Genomic DNA, 22582 nt, shown 5'->3' with positions numbered 1-22582 from the left:
GGTGACTGGAAAAGGAGATCCTAGGGAATTGGGAGTGGTTTATGATGGTACCAGTTTCTCTTCTTCCCCTTACTTACATGAAATTCATCTTTAGTGGGGGCGGAGAATGGATGGGGCTGGGGAAGAAGGCGAAAATTATCAAAATTCCAGTTTAATGGAACATCACCAGGTTCAAAATGTCTCATGGGTTGAACTCAACACCTTCAAGAAACTGGGGAGAAAAATCATAGGAGATTCTGCTGGAAGAGACAGATGTGGAAGTGGTGTGCACTGTGGAGAGTCTGGCTGTACCCCATCGTCGGCCCAACATCAGCACATCACCCCAGTTAGATCTGAGGGTGAGGTGTAGCCAGGTCAGCTTGAAAAGCAATCCCTGGCTGTGTGGCTTTTCATACAGAGGAGAGCACAGAGATGGGTGTTCGGCTAGCCATCTTTCCCTTGCCCTCTTTGGATGCTAAAGTCCTCCTGTTTCATGGAGATAAAGACCTAAGAGAAGTGGCCAGATAGGAGCTTCAGGAGAATCCTGAAAGTATGGGCAGCACACAAGAGGGTAAGGATATCGAGCTTAATGTGAGAATGACTCCTGTTATTACCCACTGTCCCCACCGATGACTACAGTCAAAGGTGTAAGGGCAGATTGGAGGGCTTTAGAGCCATTCTGGCCACAAGCAAAGAACTAGGAAAATGGAAAGAGGTGGGGCTGGACACATATTTTTGTGGTTAAAGTCCATATCATGTAAGCATTGTGACTTAAATCTGAGTCCCCAGAATCAGTTTAACAACCAAGTGTTGTAAGTATGGTAGGATACACCAGCCATCCCATCACTCCTATGGTGAGACAGCAGGCAGAGGCAGGTGAATCCTCAGAAGCTTATGTGCCAACTAGCCTGGGGTATTCAGAAATGAACAACCAAAGAATGTTGTCCCAAGCAGTGTGGGAGACAAAGACTCACTCCCAAGCTTGTCCTCTGACATCCACATGCTTACCATGGAGCACACATGCACATAGCCACACATGCACACACATACATCATACACAGAAATTTAAAAAAATAATTAAGCTAGCAGCAAACCACTGAACTGAGAACAGAACCCCCTTGGGGGGAATTAGAGGAAGAATTGAAAGAGCTGAAGGAGATTGCAACCCCATAAAAACAACAATGCCAACCAACCAGAGCTTCCAGGGACTAAAGCATTACTGAAAGACTGACCCAGGGCTCCAACTGCCTATGTAGTAGAGAGTAGCCTTGTTGGGGCACCAGTGAAAAGGGAAGCCCTTAGTCCTGCCAAGGTTGGACCCCAAATGTAGGGGAATATGGGGGCAGTAAGGGGGATATATGGGGGTAATACCCATATGGGGGAGGGGAAGGGAAGAGGATGGGGGCTTGTGAACAGGAAACCCGTAAGGGGAATAACATTTGAAATGTAAGTAAAGGAATATATTTAATAAAAAGTTAAAAAAATAAGAGGGGACCTTGTGAGCAGGAAATGGTTAAAACACTGCAGTAGTAACATAGGTGAGTGGTATTGGGGACATAATGCGATTGCAGAAGGATGGGCTTCGAGTTAGCTTCGGCTGTAACTTGACACAGCCCACAGCTGTAGGAAGGAAGCTCAATTCAAGATGGGGATAGCAAGTCCACAGGAAGACCAAGAGAGTCAATTAACTTAAACCTGTGGGGCTCTCAGCATCTGAACCACCAAGCAAAGAACATACATGGGCTGGACCTAGGCCTCTCCACTCCCATGTAGCAGATGTGCAGCTTGGCCTTCAGGGGCGTCCCAAACAATCAGAACAGGGGCTACCCCAAAAGCTGTTGCCTATACTTGGGATATGTTCTATCAACTCAGTTGCCTTGTCTGGTCTCAGTGGGAGAGGAAGCACCTAATTCACAGAGACTTGGATTACCACAGTGTGTGTGTGTGTGTGTGTGTGTGTGTGTGTGTGTGTGTGTGTGTGTGTGAACCATCCACTCAGAGGATAGGGGATGGGAATGGGGATGAGGGAAGGATTCTAAGAGGGGTAACTGGGAGAAGGCAGTGAGCGGGATGTAAAGTAAATACATAAAAAATAAAACAAAAATTTAAAATATTGCTTCAATCACATTGGCCTTTAGCCATGTCTATAAGCCATTCTTTTGACTGATGAGGGTGGTCTCAGCTCCGGGCAGGTGGTCCTGGGTTGTATAAGAAAGCTGGTTATTGATAGCCATGGACAGCAAGCTGGTAAGCAGCTTCCTCTATGATTTCTGTCTGAGTTTTACTGGCCAGTGAAGTTCCTGCCTTCCTTGAGCTCCCACTCAGGCTTCCATCACCAACACATTTTAACAAGATGAAAAGAACCTTTTCTCCCTAAGTTGCATTTGGTCATATTTATCACAGCAACAGAAACCAAGACAAGATGGATGGGGAGAGGTTGGTGGAGAGGGAAATATGCTGTTGTCTGGGATTCTCTAACCAAAGGCACGCATGCCCCCTGCTTCTCAGGAAAGCCCAACCCACCTCCATTTCTAATAAAGCTCCCTGCCCCCATCATCAGCTTATCCTAAATGTGCTTTTCACAAAGTCTCCTGCTTCCACCATGATCCAGTTCACCCCCATGAAGAGGTAGCTTCCTGATTCCACACCCGCCTCTCTCCCAGGTCTGTTCTCTGTTATAAACGTTCCTGTTAGCCTGCGTCTCCTTCCGAGCCCACAACCAAGCTATCTATGGGATCATTTTAATGCATATGTCTGCTTTTGATTTATGGGACTTCTCACTGAAGGGGAGGATCTGTTTTATTCCTTGTTCAACTTCTAGTGCATAAATCAAGGTCTTGAATGAAGGGAATTTGCACAATCTACGTACTGAATTGTATGAGTGAGCAGATGAATGAATCCCGGGATTTGGAAAGGACAGCATATCAGAGAAGAGCTTGTTACAGTTCTTAGGTTGGAGGCTTGAGCAGTTGTGTCAATGCTGGTGCCTTTCATTATCAATCATGGTTTTGTTTTCAACAAAATACTCTTCTAAGCTGAAATCTGCCCAGAGAGAATTCTCTCTTGTTCCCTGGCTGCTGGGATCTCTGCTCTACCATACCCTCCCCATCACAATGCAATGAGATCTTTAGAAAGAACAACTTTTCCCCATTGAAAAGAGTCCTATATCAAAACTGACTCTTGCTGAAATAGTGTCAATTGTCCATTTGACAGAACCTAGAGGGGGACAGCCCTCTGGACCTGTCTATGAGAGATTATTTTGATTGAATTAATATAAGATGGGAAGACTTGTCACTGTGGGTGGTACCACTCCCTAGCTAGCATCCTGGACCATATAAATGGAGAAAGGGAGCTGACAGCGCAAACCTGTCATTCTGTTTCCTGATTGTGGTTACGAGGTTACCAGCTGTTTCCATCTTCTGCTGCTACGACCTTTCCACCATGACAGACACTACCCTTGAACTCTGGATCAAAAAACCTCTCTTTCCCTTAAGTTGCTTTTGTCTGTCTATTTTTAAAAATCAGGGCAACAAGAAAATAAACAGAGGTGTTACCTTACATACCTAAATTCAACACACGATGCTAAAGAATCACGAATCTGTCATTTAGAGGGGAATCACCAGTGCTGGGCATGTGGGATGATTTAGTGGATACTTAGGGTGCTTCAGGAAAGAATCCCCATTCCCTTTTGTGGTTGCTTCTCTTCAAAGGTTCGAATGATATGGGGAGATACTTCATTCATACTGAATGGAGTGCAGTCATTGAGCTGTAGTCAGTAAGCTAAAAATTTCCCTTTCCAAGATCCATGGACAGATAGCTTTTCACAGCTTGCTTCTCTCGTATTCTCTCCTAGTCTCTCCCTCTCTCTCTCCCCCTCTCTCTCTCCCTCTTCCTCCCTCTCTTTCCCTCTCTCTCCCTCTCTCCCTTCCCCTCTCTCTCCCTTACTATTTCTGTCTCCATCTATTCTTCTTTCTCCTCCCCTTTCACTTTTTTCCTCCTCCTTCCCCTCTTCCTTTCTCTCCTCCTCCCTCTCCTCCTCCCTTTCCTCCTTCCTTCCTCCTACTCTTCTTCCTCCTAATGTCTTGGCTTAGAGGCCATGCATAAAACCTCATTCACATCTAGGAAAGAGTTGCAGATGCTTCATCCAGTCCTTCTAATTTGCAACAAAAGCCAGGATTGGTGGACATCTAGTTGTTTTCTCTAAAGCATTCCTTTGCTTGGGAAAATGAGAGACTGCTGTGACAGGACTGAAGAAAATACAAAGACTTTGAAAATCCATTTACCTTAGCCAAGAATCCCCTAGCTGAAATTGTCCACCTTTCCCCCTCCTCTTTACAATAGAATAGTTTTGGTATTTTAAAGAGGTAGAAAAGAGAGTATAGAGACTTTTCATATAACCATTGCCTTGCTGTCCTTAATGGTGATGCCTTCCACTGCAGGGTACATTCATCTGAAGTAGGCAATCAATATCATATTAGCTAAACTGGAGAGGTTCTTTGAATTTCACCAGTTTTCCCTTTCGGCTGTACTCTCCATCCTAGGACCTGATCTAGGGTGCCATATTGTACTTCCATGTTTTTCTAGTTTGATTTCCTGTTGCTTTGGTAAAACACTCAAAGGCCATGTTACTTACCGGCTCCCTCAGTCCGATCTCCTATGTCATCCAGGCCCTCTTCCCCAGGAATGACACTATGCCCAGTGGGCTGGCCCCTCCCACATCACTCAATAAGAAAATCCCCCCCACACTTGTTCATGGGCCACTCTGATACAGACAACTCCTCAGTTGTGACTCTCTCTTTCGGAGACATGTCTAGTGCCAACACGTGAATCCTGTCCTCTTTGTCCCTTCTCATATGCGACTGCTTCTGAGGTGCTCTTTGCCTTTTTAATTTTCCTTTTCTTGTCAGGTTTGGGGAGTATACTGGTTAGATATTTTGAAGGGATATTCTCTTTGATCTGAGCTTGTATGATGCTTTGTGATCAAACTATAAATTTGAGTAGAAGCGACGTGTCTGTCGCTTATTTTTAAAAGTATGATATAAGAATGAGAGTAAACCTTGGTTTGCATCAAATATTTGCCAGAAGTGATAAGTTATTCAGCCATTCTTATTCCTAGTACTATAACTATAAGGGTGAGCTTCTCTGTATCTGTTCTCTCCTTCACTCCTTCCAAATCTCTATGCCTTCACCATCCCTTCTCTTTTTCTCTCTTTCTCTGTCCCTACCGCTTCATTCCTCTCCCTTTCTCTGGGGAATTAACGGGCTTTATGTCAAGCATAATTTTAACCCATTTTCTCCTTTTCATGTGATGTCATAAGACAGACAATGGCATTTCCACTTTATAGATTTTTAAATTGCTCACAACCATCCAGACAGATCTGTTTGTTGAATTTATGGCTTTTGACCACACAACCATCCATGCTTTCTATTAGATAACAGCTTAGACTATGAAACACTGCTCAGGAGAAACGTCTGAAAGGAAATCCTTATGGCTATAAAGATTCTTCCTAGCAGTCACAAAAGGAGCTGCCTAGACACGGACTGCTGCATGGCTTCTCAGAGGAGGTGACATACGAGTCATGTAAGAAGATGATTCTGGAAAGAAGAAATAGGATTGAGGAAGCACAGGTGTTCAGAGTGCTTGGCCTGCTCTGAGGAAAGTGAGCAGGTCAGCATGGCTGGAAGGAAATAGGGGAGGGAGATGTTAATTTGGCACCATCTTTTCCTGGAGTCCTTTACTGAGGAGCTCTGTAAAGATCAGAGGCCAGCCCTTCTCATCTCCTTGTCTCTCTGATGCTAGTGGCAAGTTGGCTTAGCATCAAGAGCGTGAAGCACAGGGGTCAAGAGGATGGGCGCGCATTATGACTCGGACATGGATACTCATATCACGCTCTACCCATCAGCTCCTATATCTGTCAAATGGAGACGACACTCACTGGTATCACTGCTTAGATATGATGGGGAAAATTCAAAGTAGAGAACATCCAACCTCACAAGTCGATGCAAATGGCTTCCCAGAAGATCTGGCTTGACTATGCCACATCCAGAACTGAAGCACACCGCGAGTCACAATGCCCAAACTCAGAACTTCATCAGCAAAGCATTAGGAATGGGGTTGGAACCTGCCCATGTATTTCCTGACAGGAGTCCCGCACCATTGCTTATTTTGTTACTTTCATTTATGGGCTCATGAACCAATTTTCTACCAGTTTCTCAAGATTTGATTAGGGGCATTACCATCTGCAGCCATCTGGTCATTCTATAGTCAGAGGAAATTGATGTGTCTAAGGCTTTGATGGAGCAGTGGCTACATTTGGGCCACTCCAGTGACCACACATCCTGCTCTGGTCTGAATTATTTCCCAATGCCCAATTATAGTTCTGTAAAATCACAGCCTAAGTTGGTGTTCTTTATGAGCTATCTGCAAAATTTCCACCCCAACCTTTACTGCAAAGCTGACAGAAATCTTGGCACTAGTAAGACTATATTTTATAGAAACTCAATTTAGGCAGTTTTATCCTGATGAGGTTTAATCTTTCCAATCACATCAATAGCAAGCTAGAATATATATATCTAAGCCACGGTCTCACAGCTTTTTAAATGTCTATATTTATTCCTGAAAGTTGACTAAATAATTGTGTGTGTATATATATGTGTGTATGTATGTGTGTGTGTGATTGTGTGTGTGTGTGTGTGTGTGTGTGTGTGTACATATGTGTGCATCCATGTGGAGGCCAGAGGTCATTCTTCAGGAATTCTCACTGGCTTGGAATTTGCCAGGTAGTGTGGACTGGCTGCCCCCAAATGTCCCTGTCTCTACCTCCTTGACTTCAGATTTTTTGTATAGGTTCTCAGAGATCAAACTCAGGACTACATGCTCACATGGTGAGCACTTTACTGACAGCCATTTTCCCCAGTCCTGAGTTTCCTCAGTCTGGGTTGCTGAGTGGAGAAAGAATAGGTTTAGGATCATCCTGATAGGGTACAAATTGTATCTCTTCGGTTGTTTTACGTTCTTTTCTTAAGTCACAGTGGTATTTCCACTGTGAGGGGCAGTCCAGGAGAAATGGCTTCTGTGACACATTACTACATAGTTAGGAGCTCCCAAAACATGTCTTTCTTATAGTATGCCTCTGGAAATCTCACGTCTGAAGTGGATTTCACTCAGCTGAAACCATAATGTTCGTTTCATTCCATGGGCTCAAGATTCTGTGTCTCGCTCAGCATCTAGAGGCCATCCAGTTTCTTTGGCTTATAGTCCCACTGTCCCTGACTCTTCAGCTTCTCTCTTCTAGCTTCAAAAGCTCTTGAGATTAAATAGGGATCAGCCCCAATCAGATAACTTCTCCATTTCAAGCTCTTACCCTAATCAGATCATTAAAATTCCCTTTAGTATGTAAGAGAAACACATTCAAAGGGGCCAGAGACTTGGGTATCTTCAGGTATTATCCCGCCTATCACAGCAACTGTACACCATGTGGCTGGGACAGTATTGGGGAATACTTCCAGTTCTTCTCCAAGGGTGTCACAGATAGTGCACATGAACTTGAGGAGGCTTCCAGAGCATCTGTAGAGCCGCCAGACACTGTCTAAGGAGAAATCTGGTTCTGAGTTGGAGGACTCACTCATCTTTCTGAATGTGGGATGGAGGTAATCTAGGCCTTCCCCAGGCCAGTCTTCATTTCTTCAAGACAGTGTCACCTTCTGTAAATATGTCCTCAGTCCACACTCTTTCCTTTAACAGTGACCTTGAATTGTGTCACTACGTCTATCAATTTGGTTTGGGAAAAATGTCCTTCAAGAGGCCTCCCTCAGGAGAGACAGGAGACCCAACTCCACCTTTAAAGATGAAGCCAGACTGCATCTTCTTGGTTCTCACTTGTTGACTCTCACTGAATTTTATTTTACTTCAATGCCATCAGACAGTCTTGGTAGCACAGCATTAGGGGAGTTCATGGGAATACAGCACGTGCTGAAGCAGCTCTACAGAAGAGTCTCATGGCTTCCCCACATACGTTCTTCATGAGGAACCACAGAAGGACAGCCACATAGTCTTCAAACCAGTATTTTTCTGGCTAATGGGTTGGGTTCCATCAAACGAGCATAGATTTCTTTCATCAATGATCATTTCCCTTACTTTTAGCAGCTATTAGGAGACCAACAGAGAAAACTGTTGTCCATCTCAAACAAAGCATTAACACAAATTATACATATTGTGCCCATTAACTTATTTTCCTCCTCCTAATGTCCCTTTACTATAATCTCTTCACCTCTTTCTCGTCTTAGTTATTGTTGGTAATATCAGCAATCTCAGAATGAGGCCGTGTAAAAATCACGGTGAGTTTCCAAGAGCTTCTTTTCACATAGGGGAAATGTACTCTTGATGTGCGTCCATTTGTTCTCAGTGCGAAAAGAAAGAGGAGAAGAGAACCAGTGCTGCTCTATGCAAATGGGATGTTCAGGTTTGCTTTCTGTTGCCATGATAAAACATTCTAACCAAAGGCAGCATGGTAAGAAGAGGTCCATGTGGATTACACTTCCAGGTAACCATTCGCCATTGAGGGAAGTTGTGGCAGGAACTCAAGGCAGGAACTCAAGGCAGGAACTCAAGGCAGGAACCTGGAGAGAGGAACTGAAGCAGAGACCACAGGGGAATGCTGCTTGCTTGATAGCTCAGTCCATAAGACTAGGCATCTCAGCAGTCCCAGTTCGAAGGCCTTGAGGATTTCTGGGGACCTACTGCTCTTCAGTTGACATTGAAAGCCTAAGAAATTGGTTCTACTATCATAGGAAAGAATGTTGCAGCAGTAAGAAAGGTGGACTCTCAGCAAGAGTGCAGGCAAGAAGGCAAATGCAAGATGCATCTTCTACGTCTTTTTTTTTTTTTTAAATCTTGGTTGCTCTTGGAAGATGCTGCCCATATTTAGGGTGGCCTTCCTGATTAAAATAGTCTGAATAAGAAAGTCTCGGTAATAGCCAGGAACTGGTATTTTAGTTGATCCCAGAGCCAACAAGAAATTGTCAAGTGAGTGTAATGAACCATCATACAGCCCTTGCCAGAACTGAAGCCAGCATCACCATACAGATGGGTGCTTCCGCTGGCAACATAAAAATATCCTCACACTCTGTACGCAGAACACACTGAGACCGTAAATGCCAACTTTCTAAACAGCCTTGTTTAGAAATTCTCAGCAGATTGCTGGAATGGAAATCCATCTCCTTTCTAGGGGGCACTCAGTTTTATTCCATTTTCACTAGTGGCCAGAAGAAATCAGTCAATTTGTGAGTGAGATTAAAGATCTCTTCCTAAGATGTTCGGAAATTTCACACCCTTGCTTTTGGTAGTGAAGCTATAGAAAATGCATTCTGCATGTGAGGAAATGTAGAAATGATATTAATGGGATGGAAAAACTACTCTGGTAAGGCGCTTGTCACACAAGCATGAAGGTCTGGGTTCCATCTTCAGCATCTGTGGTGGTTCGTATAATTGAGGTGCAGGGGAGGTAGACAGGAGGATCCCAGGGCTTGCTGTCCAGGCAGCCTTGGTAAATAAGGGAGCATCAGGTTCCGTGACAGACTTTGTTTCAAAAAATAAGGTGAGGAATAACTGAAGAAGACACTTGATGATCCACTGTCAACCTGTCTCCCTCCCCCCCACACGCGCGCACACACACACACACACACACACACACACACACACACAGAAAGAGAGAGAGAGAGAGAGAGAGAGAGAGAGAGAGAGAGAGAGAGAGAGAGAGAGAGAGAGAGAGAGCGTGTTTGCTTTACACTTCTGAAAATTCTGGTAAGCGTCAAAAGCCAAGGTTTTTATTTTAAATCAGTATTAACAAGTTTACAATTACAATATCTGGGATAGATTCAATCATAAGGTTTCATATCAGAGGCCATCAAATGGAATCACAACTTTAGAAACCTCTCAATACTTTTAGATTATACCTTCTCTTCTGAATTTATGCATCTATAGATTCTAGAGCATGGCGTGTGCCTAATGACTACTTGTTGAGTTAGTAATACCGCCTACTCTCACAAAGATGAATGTTCCAGTCAATCCTCAGTAGAGCACGCCAAGTCTAGTACTTGTCCACACGGAGACATACAGTATGCATTGGACATGAACACCAGCAAATTGAAATCATAGAAGAAAAACCTACCGTTCCTGAACTATAGAGGCAGAAATTGATTTCCTTCATTGACCCACTTAGCAAAGATACTTCTGAGGGATTGCACATAGAATACTCCCATGTATGACACTCTCCTGGGTGACCTAAGGGTCATGTGCAATTCTCAGTGTGACAGGTTAACCTATGTCCTCATTTTTTGCATTTAGCAACATATACCAGAGCCCAAGTGCATTAGAATGTTACTACAGGAATCATGTCAAATGCTGCAATTAGTTGAAAAGGATATTACCCACTATCTTGGCATTTTATGTGGTATTGGTAGGAAGTGAAGTGAGTAGGTATCTTGTAATGTTCAACACAGCACTTCATTATCAGTGTCTCTCTACAAAAGCCACACCTGAGACCACTGTGCCCTCACATGACATTCTGAGACCACCCTAAGCCACAGAGAACATCTCTGAGCCTTAATCTAACCCCACTACAATAACCTATAGAGGCTTTTGCGATTCACCCAAGCGCCACTCATATTGTAGATCATTCCTACCAATGACCACAACTCGAATAAGAACTGCATTATCAATTTCAACTCCATTGCTACCATCGTGACTTTGAAGAAATTGAACCATAAGCAGCAAACTTACCACACCACCGCCAGCTGAGTGCACGAGCACAGACATCCCTTCACGGAGGTTGGCAATCTCAAAGAGCATCGTGTAGGCGGTGACAAAGTTCATGGGGAAGGCAGCGGCCTCAGAGAAACTCATGTCATCTGGGATCTTGTAGACAAACTCCACTGGAGTGCAGACCACCTCAGCCCAGGCATTGTAGTTGACAAATGCCATAACACGGTCTCCAATCTGGGAGTAAAGAAACACAAGGTTAAATGGGGTTCTGAGGAGGACCAGAGGCATCGGGAGCTGTCCATGGTACACATTGCGCACCGTGTTTCTCAATATAATACACATAGACCGTTTCTCCCAGTGCATATACACTGTGAGCTTCATAGAAATCCTTACGATTTTTATATTTATTCTTTGATGAAACAAACTCTTTTGTATATATTTGCAGTTAAAAACTCAAGTCAACTGATATAAATATTATTATTATTTACTGAGCCATTGAGAGCTCTGGACCTCTGGATCTGGAGATCAGGAGCTACCTACCCATCTGCCCCGCTGCCATTTCCTCTCACAACCACAAATTTGGGGACAGTCATTCTGTTCCTGGAATAATTCTCCTCTTCTTCTACCCTTTCTCCTCTTCCTCATCCTTCTCCTCTTCCTCCTCTTCTACCTCCTTCCTTATTTCTCCTTCTCAAACCATGGCATGTACTCCAGGATGGCCTAAAACTTGCTATGTGGCTGAGGATAACCTTGAACTCTGATTCTCCTGTCTCCACCTTCCAAGAAGTGGTATTCTAGGCATTCAACAGAAGATCTGCTTTTTTTATATAGTGCTAGGGACTTCAAATCAGTATCCCCTACATGCTAGATTAGCATTCTATTTAACTGAGCTGTGCTTTTGTCTTCTGTCACTAGAATTCTGAAGATTTTTCTAGGTGTGAGTAGAGGCTGAGCTGTATTGGTACACATGATAAAATAGAAGGACCATACAGTTCTCCCTCTCTCCTTCCCAAACCGCCATCTGCCTGCACCATGTACCCTTACTTTAAGGCTTTCATTAGCCCTCACATCCAAGTGCCCCCGGACTTACACCCTGGCTTGGAAACTGTCTTATCCAAAAGTTGTTCTATTCGTGCATTTGATTATAACAAAAAGGAAACATTTACTGAACAGAAGTAATTATATACTACATACTAAACTCTAATTTTCATATTACATTGGTTATTTAGTCTCCATGACAGCTTTCTGGGGGTATTCGTCTCACTATGTACATGTTGAAACTGAGGGTGTGTTCTATCTCTGGCCCGAGGTCACTGAGGCAAAGAGCTGTCCATCATATAATCTTTTCACGACATCACAATGTTCTCCTGCCATGATTGTTTATTAAAGCCCCTTCTCAGTCCTTGAGTTCCAAGAACAGGCGATAGAATGGTGAATGAATTACAATTCACACTCTTCAATTGTTCATATTCTCTGAAAAACTGCAGGTGGCAAATACTCTGAGTGGCAGGGCTTAGGAGGTAATTCTATTTGGAAGGAATATCTTAGTGGAAAATAAGCTCTTAGGCTGATGGCATGAGAATGTGGGTTGTTTCAAACATTATTCCAAAGGAGTAAAGACCATGTTTTCCTGTATGAAAGGGTTGGTGCAGTGCAAATGATTCCACAGTAATCTGCTTCCTAAGACCAGATAGCTCTGTGTATTGGGAATAAGGTAGGTATAACCTCACTTTGTGAATTCCACCATGCTTATAACAACATATTGATGTATCCTGGCACCTATCAGACCTGGGTTAAGAGAAGCTCAATTAGATATGTCATAAGAACTATAGAGGTGGGAACCACACTTATAGTGTTCCTCACATCTCTGTCCCAGAATCAGTGAATCCCTGCAGGAGCTGAGATAGCTCAATTCAGGAGAGATATCTGAGTCACCAAACCCTGGTAGGCTTACCAGCAACAGGACCAATATAGAGCAGGTCTATTTGCTCTGAGACAGCAATTAATTACCACAGTGATCTGATGGCTGGGCACAGAGGAGTGTCTAATATTTCCATCTTTCCTTTTTCTCAGGAGATTTGGCTTAGACACGAATGGGTTCTCCTGTCTCTGACTCCTCTCTGGTCTAGACGGTGAGAGGTCCTTGATCAAACTTATCTGTGGCTCTAGCTCAAACTTGCTTTCTTTTTGTCTCCTTCTCAGGTCTGTAAGTACTCCCAGACTCACTGAATGCTGGATAGAAGAAGAAGTTCTCCACTTTGATGGACATATTTTATATTTCAAGTTTAAACATAAATATATTTGATAATTTTGGGGGGTGGATGGGTTCTGGAATTAGAATCTCATGGATATTAAAATTTCCCTCCCATAAAAACCAAACCTAACATCTCCAAAGATACTTATGTGTACCTCCCAATTCCAAGACACTTTTGAACCTCTGCAACCAATGTATTAAAATCTTCCAAGCGCCATGGAGTCTAGGTTCTATCACCCTCCCTCACCCTCCACCAAGTGACATGTCATGCACTGCCAGTGTCAAGGTACCTTCTGACTCAGATGTCATCTAACCACTCTATTTTGGTGACAAGAGAATCAGATAAGGCAGGCTGGTTAAACTTCTCCGAGCACTAAGCATAGGACTAGGAATTCAGAAAACTCTCATTTATTTATTTTTCATACCTAGATAGACTCCCTACCCATCTAGTTAATTGTGTTTGTGTCCAACCAGACCCCAGGATTATTGATCCTCATGGACATAAAGCCTGGTAGAGAGCCAAAAGAACACATAGGCATGAACTGAACAAGAGAAATTAGGCTTCGGGTGAATCAGGAGAACAGCACTAGATGGGAACAATGATGAGCAATGTGTACTGGATGTAGGGCACATGGAGGCGTTTTCCTAAAGGTTTCCTGTGGTTTGATGCATGCAAAACATTGGCGAACCCCATGAAGGCACAGGTAGCCGCTGCACTCCTATCAATAGTTGGCCTATGCCAACACTGTGAAAAGGGAGAGGAAAAGAGCAATCTTTTTGGTTTTGTTTTTTAAAGCAGCACATCATTATTAAAGATGAATGGGAACAGCAGAAGAAACACTTAACAGTTTGTATGAGTCACCAGGTGCTAGATAAATGCAAACATTTGGGGATTTGAAACATGAGCTCTTTGTATTACAGCTTTCGAATGGAGCAGATTTGTTACGGTCAGTGTCATTTCCCAAGAATGAATGGCTTTCCTAAAGAAATGGTTCAGCTTTCTACATATTTTTCTTCTAATTGATTCTACTATTTGATTTTCCCTATACCTAAGTGTTTGCTTTCTAACCTCATCCCACAGTAGCAGTGACTCCTTTAAGATGGGTTCCATCACAGCCCTGATGTACCAGTGAATGGCCATGAATATGTTCGTTTAAAGGAAGCCAAAGAAATATCAAATCAGCATCAAAGGTCAAGGAGCAAGAGCAGCATCATGACTGGCATCCTGGTACTTCAACTCCAGACACAAATAAGTAACTCACTGTACTTGACGGAAAGTGCTATGAAGAAAGCATACTGTGCTTGATGAAAACATACACAACAGGAGAATCTATGATGCCATCCTCAATGTGACTATTTAAGGCCCATTCCTCATCTCTGAAATGGACACAGTACTCATGAAGTAATATAGACCCAGTGCACACAGCACAGTGCATGGAAAACAAGTAAAGAGCAACACGTGTACGTTTTACAGAGAATAAACTGGTTCTGAAACTCAGCCATGCACATGTCAATGGCACTCTGGTAAGCACAGACCTGCTCCGCTGCATGAAGCAGAAGAAATGGATGCCCAGTGATGAAACTGAGAGAGAGAGGAAAAAAAAGGCCACCCCACTGGCAGTGACTCTGTTAAGCATTGTCTTCAATGTAAGCATTTGGACCAGATCACGATGAGAGCCCAGCACTGGCTGCTTCTTCATAGAATTGTGACAATGGGGGCACACACTCAGTACCCCAGAGGAGCTAATGGCCTCTAGCATCCACATGGAGGGCAATGAACTGAATGTCTCTATATGCCTCCCAGTGGAAGTGTTTGACCACTCTCAGTGCTTTCTCGCTCAACATCAGTGTACCATTCATGTATTTCTTTCCTTCTCTAAATCACAAGCATGACTAGATGACAGGATTGGCATACACACAAATGCTCACATACATGTGAGATATACATGCCTATTTATCCAATTAGTTGATTCTAGTAAGAAAACTAAAATCAGCCCTGAGACCATGAGCCCACATTTGTCCTTTACTGATGGCCCCTGGTGGCAGCTTTTCAATTCTTTGCTATCGATCACACCATGAGTCACGTTGCCGCATACATGGGATTCCATCTCCAACATTAAGAATCTTAAGTCAGAATCACGGGGAATGTATTCGTGTCGGCTTTCTCCCAGATCACACTCTGTATGGAAACATGCAGGGCCCCTTTAAAACTATGCACAGCTGAAAGGCACTGGCAGAGGGAGGGGCTGACAGGAAGGCTCAACATTACTTTCAAGCCAGGGCTGACTAGAAGATAAGCTATATTTAAAGAACGAACGCATCTAATTGAGAACGTTAAGTTATCCCTGTAAATCAAGGCCGACAACGTTTCTGGTAACTGATATTTATCCAATGCTCATGGCTAACAGAGCAAGCAGACTGAGATTTTCCTCTGGGGCCATGTCGGAGAGCGAAGAACAAACAGAGCCATGTAGATGCAGCATTTCCAGGGAGAGATGTGTGCCTTAGTGAACTCTCTACTAGGGACAGAAAAAGAAAAGACATATTCAAAAGTCAAAAGTTCATTTTGTTGTTGTTCTTTTCAGGGCTATTCTCCTACTTTATTTGGAAATCTTTGACAGAAACATCTCTACATGGGATGAAGCTTCCAGATGCTCACCACCATCAATTTGGGACATTTGATATTTTCAGGTAGAGAAGTTCCAGCTGGGGAGAGGATGAACTGCAGGCTGAAAGTCAAGTTGGAGTGAGCTTTGACATTGGGTTTTGCAGGCTTCACCTTCATTTCCTCATTCTTTGTATGTATTTTTGTAGCATTGTTGGTAAGGGTGGGAATATGGTTAAAGGCCATGAGACTGTAGGAAATGTCACATAGCCTGGGTGACGAGTCTGGGATGAGCTTCCTTTTTTACTTCACAGAGAACTACTTCAGTTGAGGGACTAGTAACAGCCTTTACTGAGCATGTGTGTATGTTGGGTGGGGGGTGGATTCCTTGTGATTAGAGAAAAGATGACTTCTCTGCAAAGCCGGTTATGGTGAGTTCTCAAATGTCGGTCACCCAGCCTCCCTGCTGAGATCTCAGTTATGAGTGAGAGCCCTTGGATTTGATTTGTAGTGAGTTTTCAGATTCTAAACTCACATTTTTTATACAGCTGATGTTGCAGAGGTGTTTCATTAGATTTTTATTATATCATGAGTGTGTGTGTGTGTGTGTGTGTGTGTGTGTGTGTACACTCATGTGTGTTTAGAGGACAATCTGTCGTTCTCTCCATTGACCATGTGTGTTGTGGGGATAGAATGCAAACCATCAGACTTAGTGGCCAGCACCTTCATCCACTAGCTATCTGGCCAGCCCCAGCACTTCAGTTTTTATAGATTAAATTATAGTTAGTTTTTAGGAAAAGTCATCCATGCATTCTCTTTATGAAATTAAATGTTTTCTCATAGAGAATTTCATATGTGAAATATGAAAGCAGAAAATGGAATAAACCACTTACCTGTCGCCCTCTTCCAAAACCATTAATTCAGTACCAATGCTATCTGACCTTTGACTTAAGGTGGATTTTTTTTTTTTGTCATTTAAAGTCCTGCTCTAGCCATTCCTAAAAGGTATCAGCTAAGTGAGTACTTTAAGGAAGCACATTATAAACCAAGTAACTCCCTTACTTCTGTGTTTTGTAGTTGGTTAGATGGTGGGGAATAGTAGCCATAGCCGACAGAAGAGGATACACTTAGTTACTATAGTCTTAATAGCTATAGTAATTATGAATAGAGCATATAGCAGCACTTGTCCAGACTACTTCCCCAAGCTGTTGCCAAGAGCAACCAAGACAACATACAGAAAAGAAAAAAAAAACATAAGAAATAAGCAAAAAATGAAGTCACGAGATTCTTTTTTAGTTGTTTGGAAAGTCCTATCATTACAAACATGGTGAATATTATGAAATAATAAAAAGATGACAAAACAAAACATGGCTGTCATTATCTGGAATACGTTTTCCCAGTTTTACTGCCTCACGGGCTCTAGATGATTACGGCTGCTGAAGTCAGACTTGACACTTTACCTCGTATCCTTTCACGCTGTCCCCCAGAGCTTCAACAATGCCGGAACATTCGAATCCTGGCACCAAGGGTGTCTTAGGAGGGTTGTCGATGTTCCCCTGTCGCACCATCAGGTCAATGAAGTTCAAGCCACTGTGAATAGCAAGCACACCGAGATTCAAAGTGAGATTCCCCTCAAAACACTGCTCTGCGTTTTCTTCCCTTCCCCTGCCTTCCCCCTCCTCCCCCTCCTTTCTTTTCCTCTCCTTCCTTTTGTAAAAAATTTCCTTCTTGCCAAAGTGTCCCTAATAGTAATGCCACTTAGCTAGATATCAGCAATAAAACAAAATTCAATTATCTCTGTGCGGATAAGTAATGCTTTCCTGGCAGTAAGATAGCTGCAGCTCGCAGTCTAATTCCTCCCCTTTATCCTCCCTCAGAGTCTGTTCGCTCTTAGTCTGAAAACATATTGACTAGGATTGGTCATTAGACATTCCAGCTCTTACTCAAAGGTTTAAAACTTATACTAGGGAATGGTTAGAAGTAGACACAAGGAAAGCAGCCAGATGCGATGGCTACCAGTCTATCCACGAGACAGAGAGAGAAAGGATACCTAATTTAAAGGGCTCGAGACAACCAACCATCTCTCCTTAATCACCACACATATTTATGCCCACACTGTGCATAAACAGCATCCACAGTAATCGAGGGAGGGAGCCATGGAAAGACTGCATTGTTTCCTACAGGAAGGAGGTAGCTCAAAGAAGGGATATCAAAAGATGGCCCCAGGGATCGGAGAATATAGAATCTAAGTCATATCTGCATGAGAGAAGTTACAAGGTATTTTCTGTTAATGCATTACTTTTAAAATGAGACAGGTATGAAAATTATGTCTAAGTCATCGCCACAGGAAATCACATGCTCAATTTCATGGATGCCATCAACGTACCCAGTGGCTTTGTGTTTTAGGTCTATTCTTGGAGAAGCATTTAACTTCATTTGCTAACCGCCTGGAAGAACACATTTCATTGAGAAAGATATCTTTTATCAAGGGATGCGGTTCTTATGAGTTTCTCATTTTCATTAGCCACCATCGGAGAAAACAAACTGTTCCATCCAACAACCCAAGGTCCGTTAGCCTGTGGCCAAGCAAAATGAGCACAGTGAGGCCACTTTCAAGCCAAAGACACATCTAATTCTACCTGTGTCCCCTGCTCTTATGCATTGGTCTCATTACACAGAATGGAGGAAGTCAGAGAGGATGACTTGCATGAAGGATGGGTTGAAAGTCAATGCTTTCTTGAGATTTTCCTGATCATGAGTGAGGTGAGTTCCCCATCTTGCCTCAGATGATATGGATCTTTTAAGGGGTCCTTTGGAAGGCATTCCTATGCCTGGTAAAATGTATTTGTTTCTATAGTACCTGCATACAATGGTCCCACAGTCATAGACCAGGTGCTCAAATGATGTGGAACAAAGGAATTGTCACGAATATGTAAAAGTTTATGTTTCTGGCTTGAAGACTAATTCTTTTCCAAACTCTTGCATAATGGAAACATTTTTGAAATGGACTTTCATATTTCCTATGATGGTTAATAACCATTCCTGCCATTTTTTTTTAACCAAAATTTTCTCTGGCAATAAGTTCTGGCTCTTAAGGGTCTAGGGAAATGAGTTCAAGTCTCAAGTTTACTACTTCTAACTACACAACCTTGAATAAATCAATAACTTGGCTTCTTTGTCCTCAGTTTCCACACCTGCAGGGCCAGGATGAGGCAGCCCATTTCACAAGCTTGTTGTAAAAATTACTTAGGTATGAAGCCCTGAAATGTGGTACCAGATCTCAAGAAACACTGGCTCAGAGCACACGTCGTTGGTTAAGAAGGCAAGAAGTATGTGGACGTTTTAGGAAGCCACACCCCCTCTTTTTAAAATATAAGAGGGAATGTGCTAAAAAACCATTTCAGAGCTGACACAGGACAATGTCAGCTGTGTACCAACTTCACTTCTGTGAAAAGATCCATTGTCCAAAGTGTCCCTGGAGAACAGTAAAAAGAATTTCTGTCTCAAATCAAGCACTTCACCTCACCCCACGCACAGTTCAACTCACTGCTTCCCTTTGTGCAGTAACTTATGGGTTTTCCAAGACCCTGACAGAAATGCCAGAAAATATTCACTCAGCCTTTCTGAAAGCACAGCTTCCCCTGGAGAAGGCTTCATACTAGATACCCATTACATGGCTTAGGAGTGTCGTCCTCAGTCACCTTCAGCATGAAGTGGGTGTGGTGAGCTGAGATCCAAACTACTGAACTCTCAGAAGGGCCGAGACAGACTGTCCTTACAGTAAAATATTCAATGATTCCATCAGGCCATGGGAAATGCCCACGTTCATCAAGTGTCTGATTTGTGGTTGGGACCATACTGAGTATTTTCATTTTCTTATTTTAAACTCAATGACATTGATATGAGTAATGAATCATAGTACCCATTTCCAAAGGAACCAGAAACATACAGATATAGTCAGTATTTTCTTTAAAAAACATGGAAGAATTTGACTTCAAGCATAATATAAACTTGAGTCCTTACAGAATACAGTGTACTATGTGTGCATATGATGTGTGTGTGTGTGTGTATGTGTGTGTGTGTGTGTGTGTATGTATGTATGTATAGTGTATGTATGTGTATACATGCTTACATGAAGGCCAGAGAACACTGGGTAGCCACCTTTATCCCACTCTAATTTATATCTTTGAGTTAGTCTCTTCTCTGAATTTGAATCTAGGCTGGCAGCCAGCAAACCCCAGCATTCTTGTGTCCCTTCCTCCCTTAGTGCTGAGGTAGGGTCACAGGCTTGGATGATGTCATACCTAGCTTTTCACATGGATTTGAACTCAGGTTCTTGAGCTCGTAGAACAAATGTTCTTATCCTCTAAGCCATCTCCCCAGGCTCCCAAATATGCTCCCCCTTTATGGAAACTCCTCCACCCACCATGCTGGGTGATGTGGCATGTTCAAGGGCAACATCTGTTACTCTTTGTCTTCCCCCTCATCAGCTGCTGAGTGTGCCAAAGGGCACCCAATATTGGAGGAGTGGCCGTTCACAGCCCAAGCAGGAACTACTCCTTTTCAAAGGAAACAATTTCATTGTATTCTTAATAATGTGTATGTGTTTGTGTCAGCATTTGATTATGCTCATAGGCAGCAGGCAGCTGATGGTCTGGAGGTGTGGATGTTGGGAGTTACAGGCAGTTGTGAGCCACCTGATGTGGGTGCTGGGAATGAAATGGCTCCCCACAAGAGCAGGGTACTATCTTAGCCACTGACCCATGTTCGTGTGCATGTCTGATGCGGATGGAGGCCAAAAATTGTATGGAATTTCCTCAGACTGTAGTTACAGATGGTTGTGAGCTATCGTGTGGGTGCTGGGAATCCCACCTGGGTCCTCTAGGAGAGCAACCAGTGTTCTCAACTACAGAGTCATCTCTCTAGCCCCAGGAGTCATTTTTAATGTGAGCAAATACTATAACCCAACAAATGGTTGCTCTCCAAAAGTTGGGAAGTGAGACTATTCTGAAGAAAGCAACTTGATGTCCCACCATGCCTCCTGTCTCCTGAGTTCCTTGTTATTTACACATCTTCCTGTTGGAATCTGTTTATTTGAATCCCCTGTGTGGTGTTGGTCTCATAAAACCAAAAACTATACATTAGGCAAGTACTAGCATCAACCATCCATTTAAACATTCTTCTTTTTTCTTTCAGACAAAGCAATGCTATTTAGAACTATGAAAACAAAAGCCATTGCCCTTGGTGCTTTCATTTTCCATGGCTACGAAAACAAAACAAAGCAGGGGTCAGTCAAGCCACATGGTTTCATAATTACTGTTTCTAGTACTCTGGGAGATAACCTGATTTTCGCCTGGACACTGATGGGGGGAGTTGTTGAAGACTAGACATAAGCACCCAGGTGCACATGGGGGCTGGGGTGGTAGTGGAGAAAATCTCTAGATGCCTCTCATACTGACTTTTTTTGGAATGGAAGAACAATTTATTTTGACTCTCAGTTTGAGGGTATATGGTCCATCATGACCTGGAAGGCCCAGTAGAGTTTGTGGATGCAGAAGCATGTGGGAGAGACTTTTCACATCTCTCACTTGCATTGTATAGTACAGCTTTCAAGCATGTGATGTCATTGCAGAATAGTGGTTGAAAGAACTTATTAATGTTCTGATATAATCTTATCTAAAAGCCTGGCATAATTTTAATATATATTTACTTTTAACATATTTAATATACAACATATTAATATATAACATAATAATATAATTATATAATAATTATATAAATATATATGATACATTATATTCGTAACCCATTGTCTTTCCTCCCACACTAAATTGCTAGTCAGAAATTAGGTATAACAGGTTATTACTGATGCATAGTAACCTGAAGGGCTGAAGACAGTCATGTGAAGAAGGTATCCTGAAGAACCGTAATCATAAGAGGAGGGTGCTAAAGTCATAATAGGAAATATGGAGGCATTTGGGGACATTCCTTTTAAATAATATTGCCTTACATTTACCTGGCATAGCAGAGCTCACAGTAAGCTTTCATGCAAGACTCTATAAACTCTATAACAGTTCCAGAGAAACAAAACATTTAAGTATCAGTTCCCCCATCAAATAGATAAACATGCTAAGAATCACATGAAAGAATTGAGCTGTCAAAGGCACCACGTGTAGTATGTGGCAGAGCTGAGACTTAACAAAGGCCTTCAGACTCCTTTCTTACTTTATTGCCCAAGACACTGTGAAATGCAAGATCAACCGAAGGCACAAAACTCAAGGTTTTCTGATTCAGAGGCAAGAAGACTAAGAGGAGGCTGTAGTGAAAGGGTGTGTAGGTTTGAGTGAGACCCTTCACTTCACTCTATGCATTGCAAACCATCACAGGGTCCTCCCCAGCTCTCACAGTTCTCTTCATGGCCCTTTATCCTGTGGTTTCTACTTAAAATGATGTTAGAATTAATGCCCAGGGAGATAGGGAGACACTCTGGCCATGATAAAGATATGGACTCATCATAGGAGCTAGACTTCCTTGGCCTCTATAATTTTTTTTTCTTTAGTGAGGCGTGTCACCTCGGAAGTCTCTAGAGTTACTGAGAGATGTCACACTGTCCACACCATGTGGTTGGCATCAACAAGCACTGTTTCCATCAGGAAGACACTACCTGTGAGTACTAAGGTAGGAGCCATTTTATTCTCCCTGTACAAAAGAAGAGTGAGATCATGTGGGACTCAGTACCCCATCCAGGACCATATTATAGGACCTGAGTAAGCATACACATCCTTTCTCTGTGACTTCTGAGCTGGAGTTTTAACCACTAAATCAATATCTTGTTATTCACAAACCACAGGATACTGTTTTGCACTCTCATCTCTTGTCATTTTGTGATGTGCTATTTTTTAAATGCTAATTTTTCGTATGTTCACAATCTTAACACAGACACAAGTTGCAAAGATTGGTATTCCTTAAAGGGATCCACTAA

The 22582-nt window shown here is 42.7% G+C and overlaps 1 protein-coding gene across 1 annotated transcript in view; it reads right to left on the bottom strand.

Annotated features, from left to right (window-relative positions):
- The window catches only part of Vat1l (vesicle amine transport 1 like), a 160158-nt gene that overhangs the window by 117567 nt on the left and 20009 nt on the right, over positions 1–22582 (bottom strand). The window contains exons 2-3 of the mRNA XM_032887555.1: positions 17061–17190; positions 10760–10975 (exon numbers count right to left, since the gene is read on the bottom strand). Coding sequence (XP_032743446.1) covers positions 10760–10975; positions 17061–17190 — 346 coding nt within the window. The remainder of the gene's footprint in view (positions 1–10759; positions 10976–17060; positions 17191–22582) is intronic.

This window comes from Rattus rattus, chromosome 17 (genome assembly GCF_011064425.1).
Source record: "Rattus rattus isolate New Zealand chromosome 17, Rrattus_CSIRO_v1, whole genome shotgun sequence".
Classification (NCBI taxonomy): domain Eukaryota; kingdom Metazoa; phylum Chordata; class Mammalia; order Rodentia; family Muridae; genus Rattus; species Rattus rattus.
Note: the sequence above shows the minus strand (reverse complement) of the source record. Positions and strands in the feature narration are given on the sequence as shown.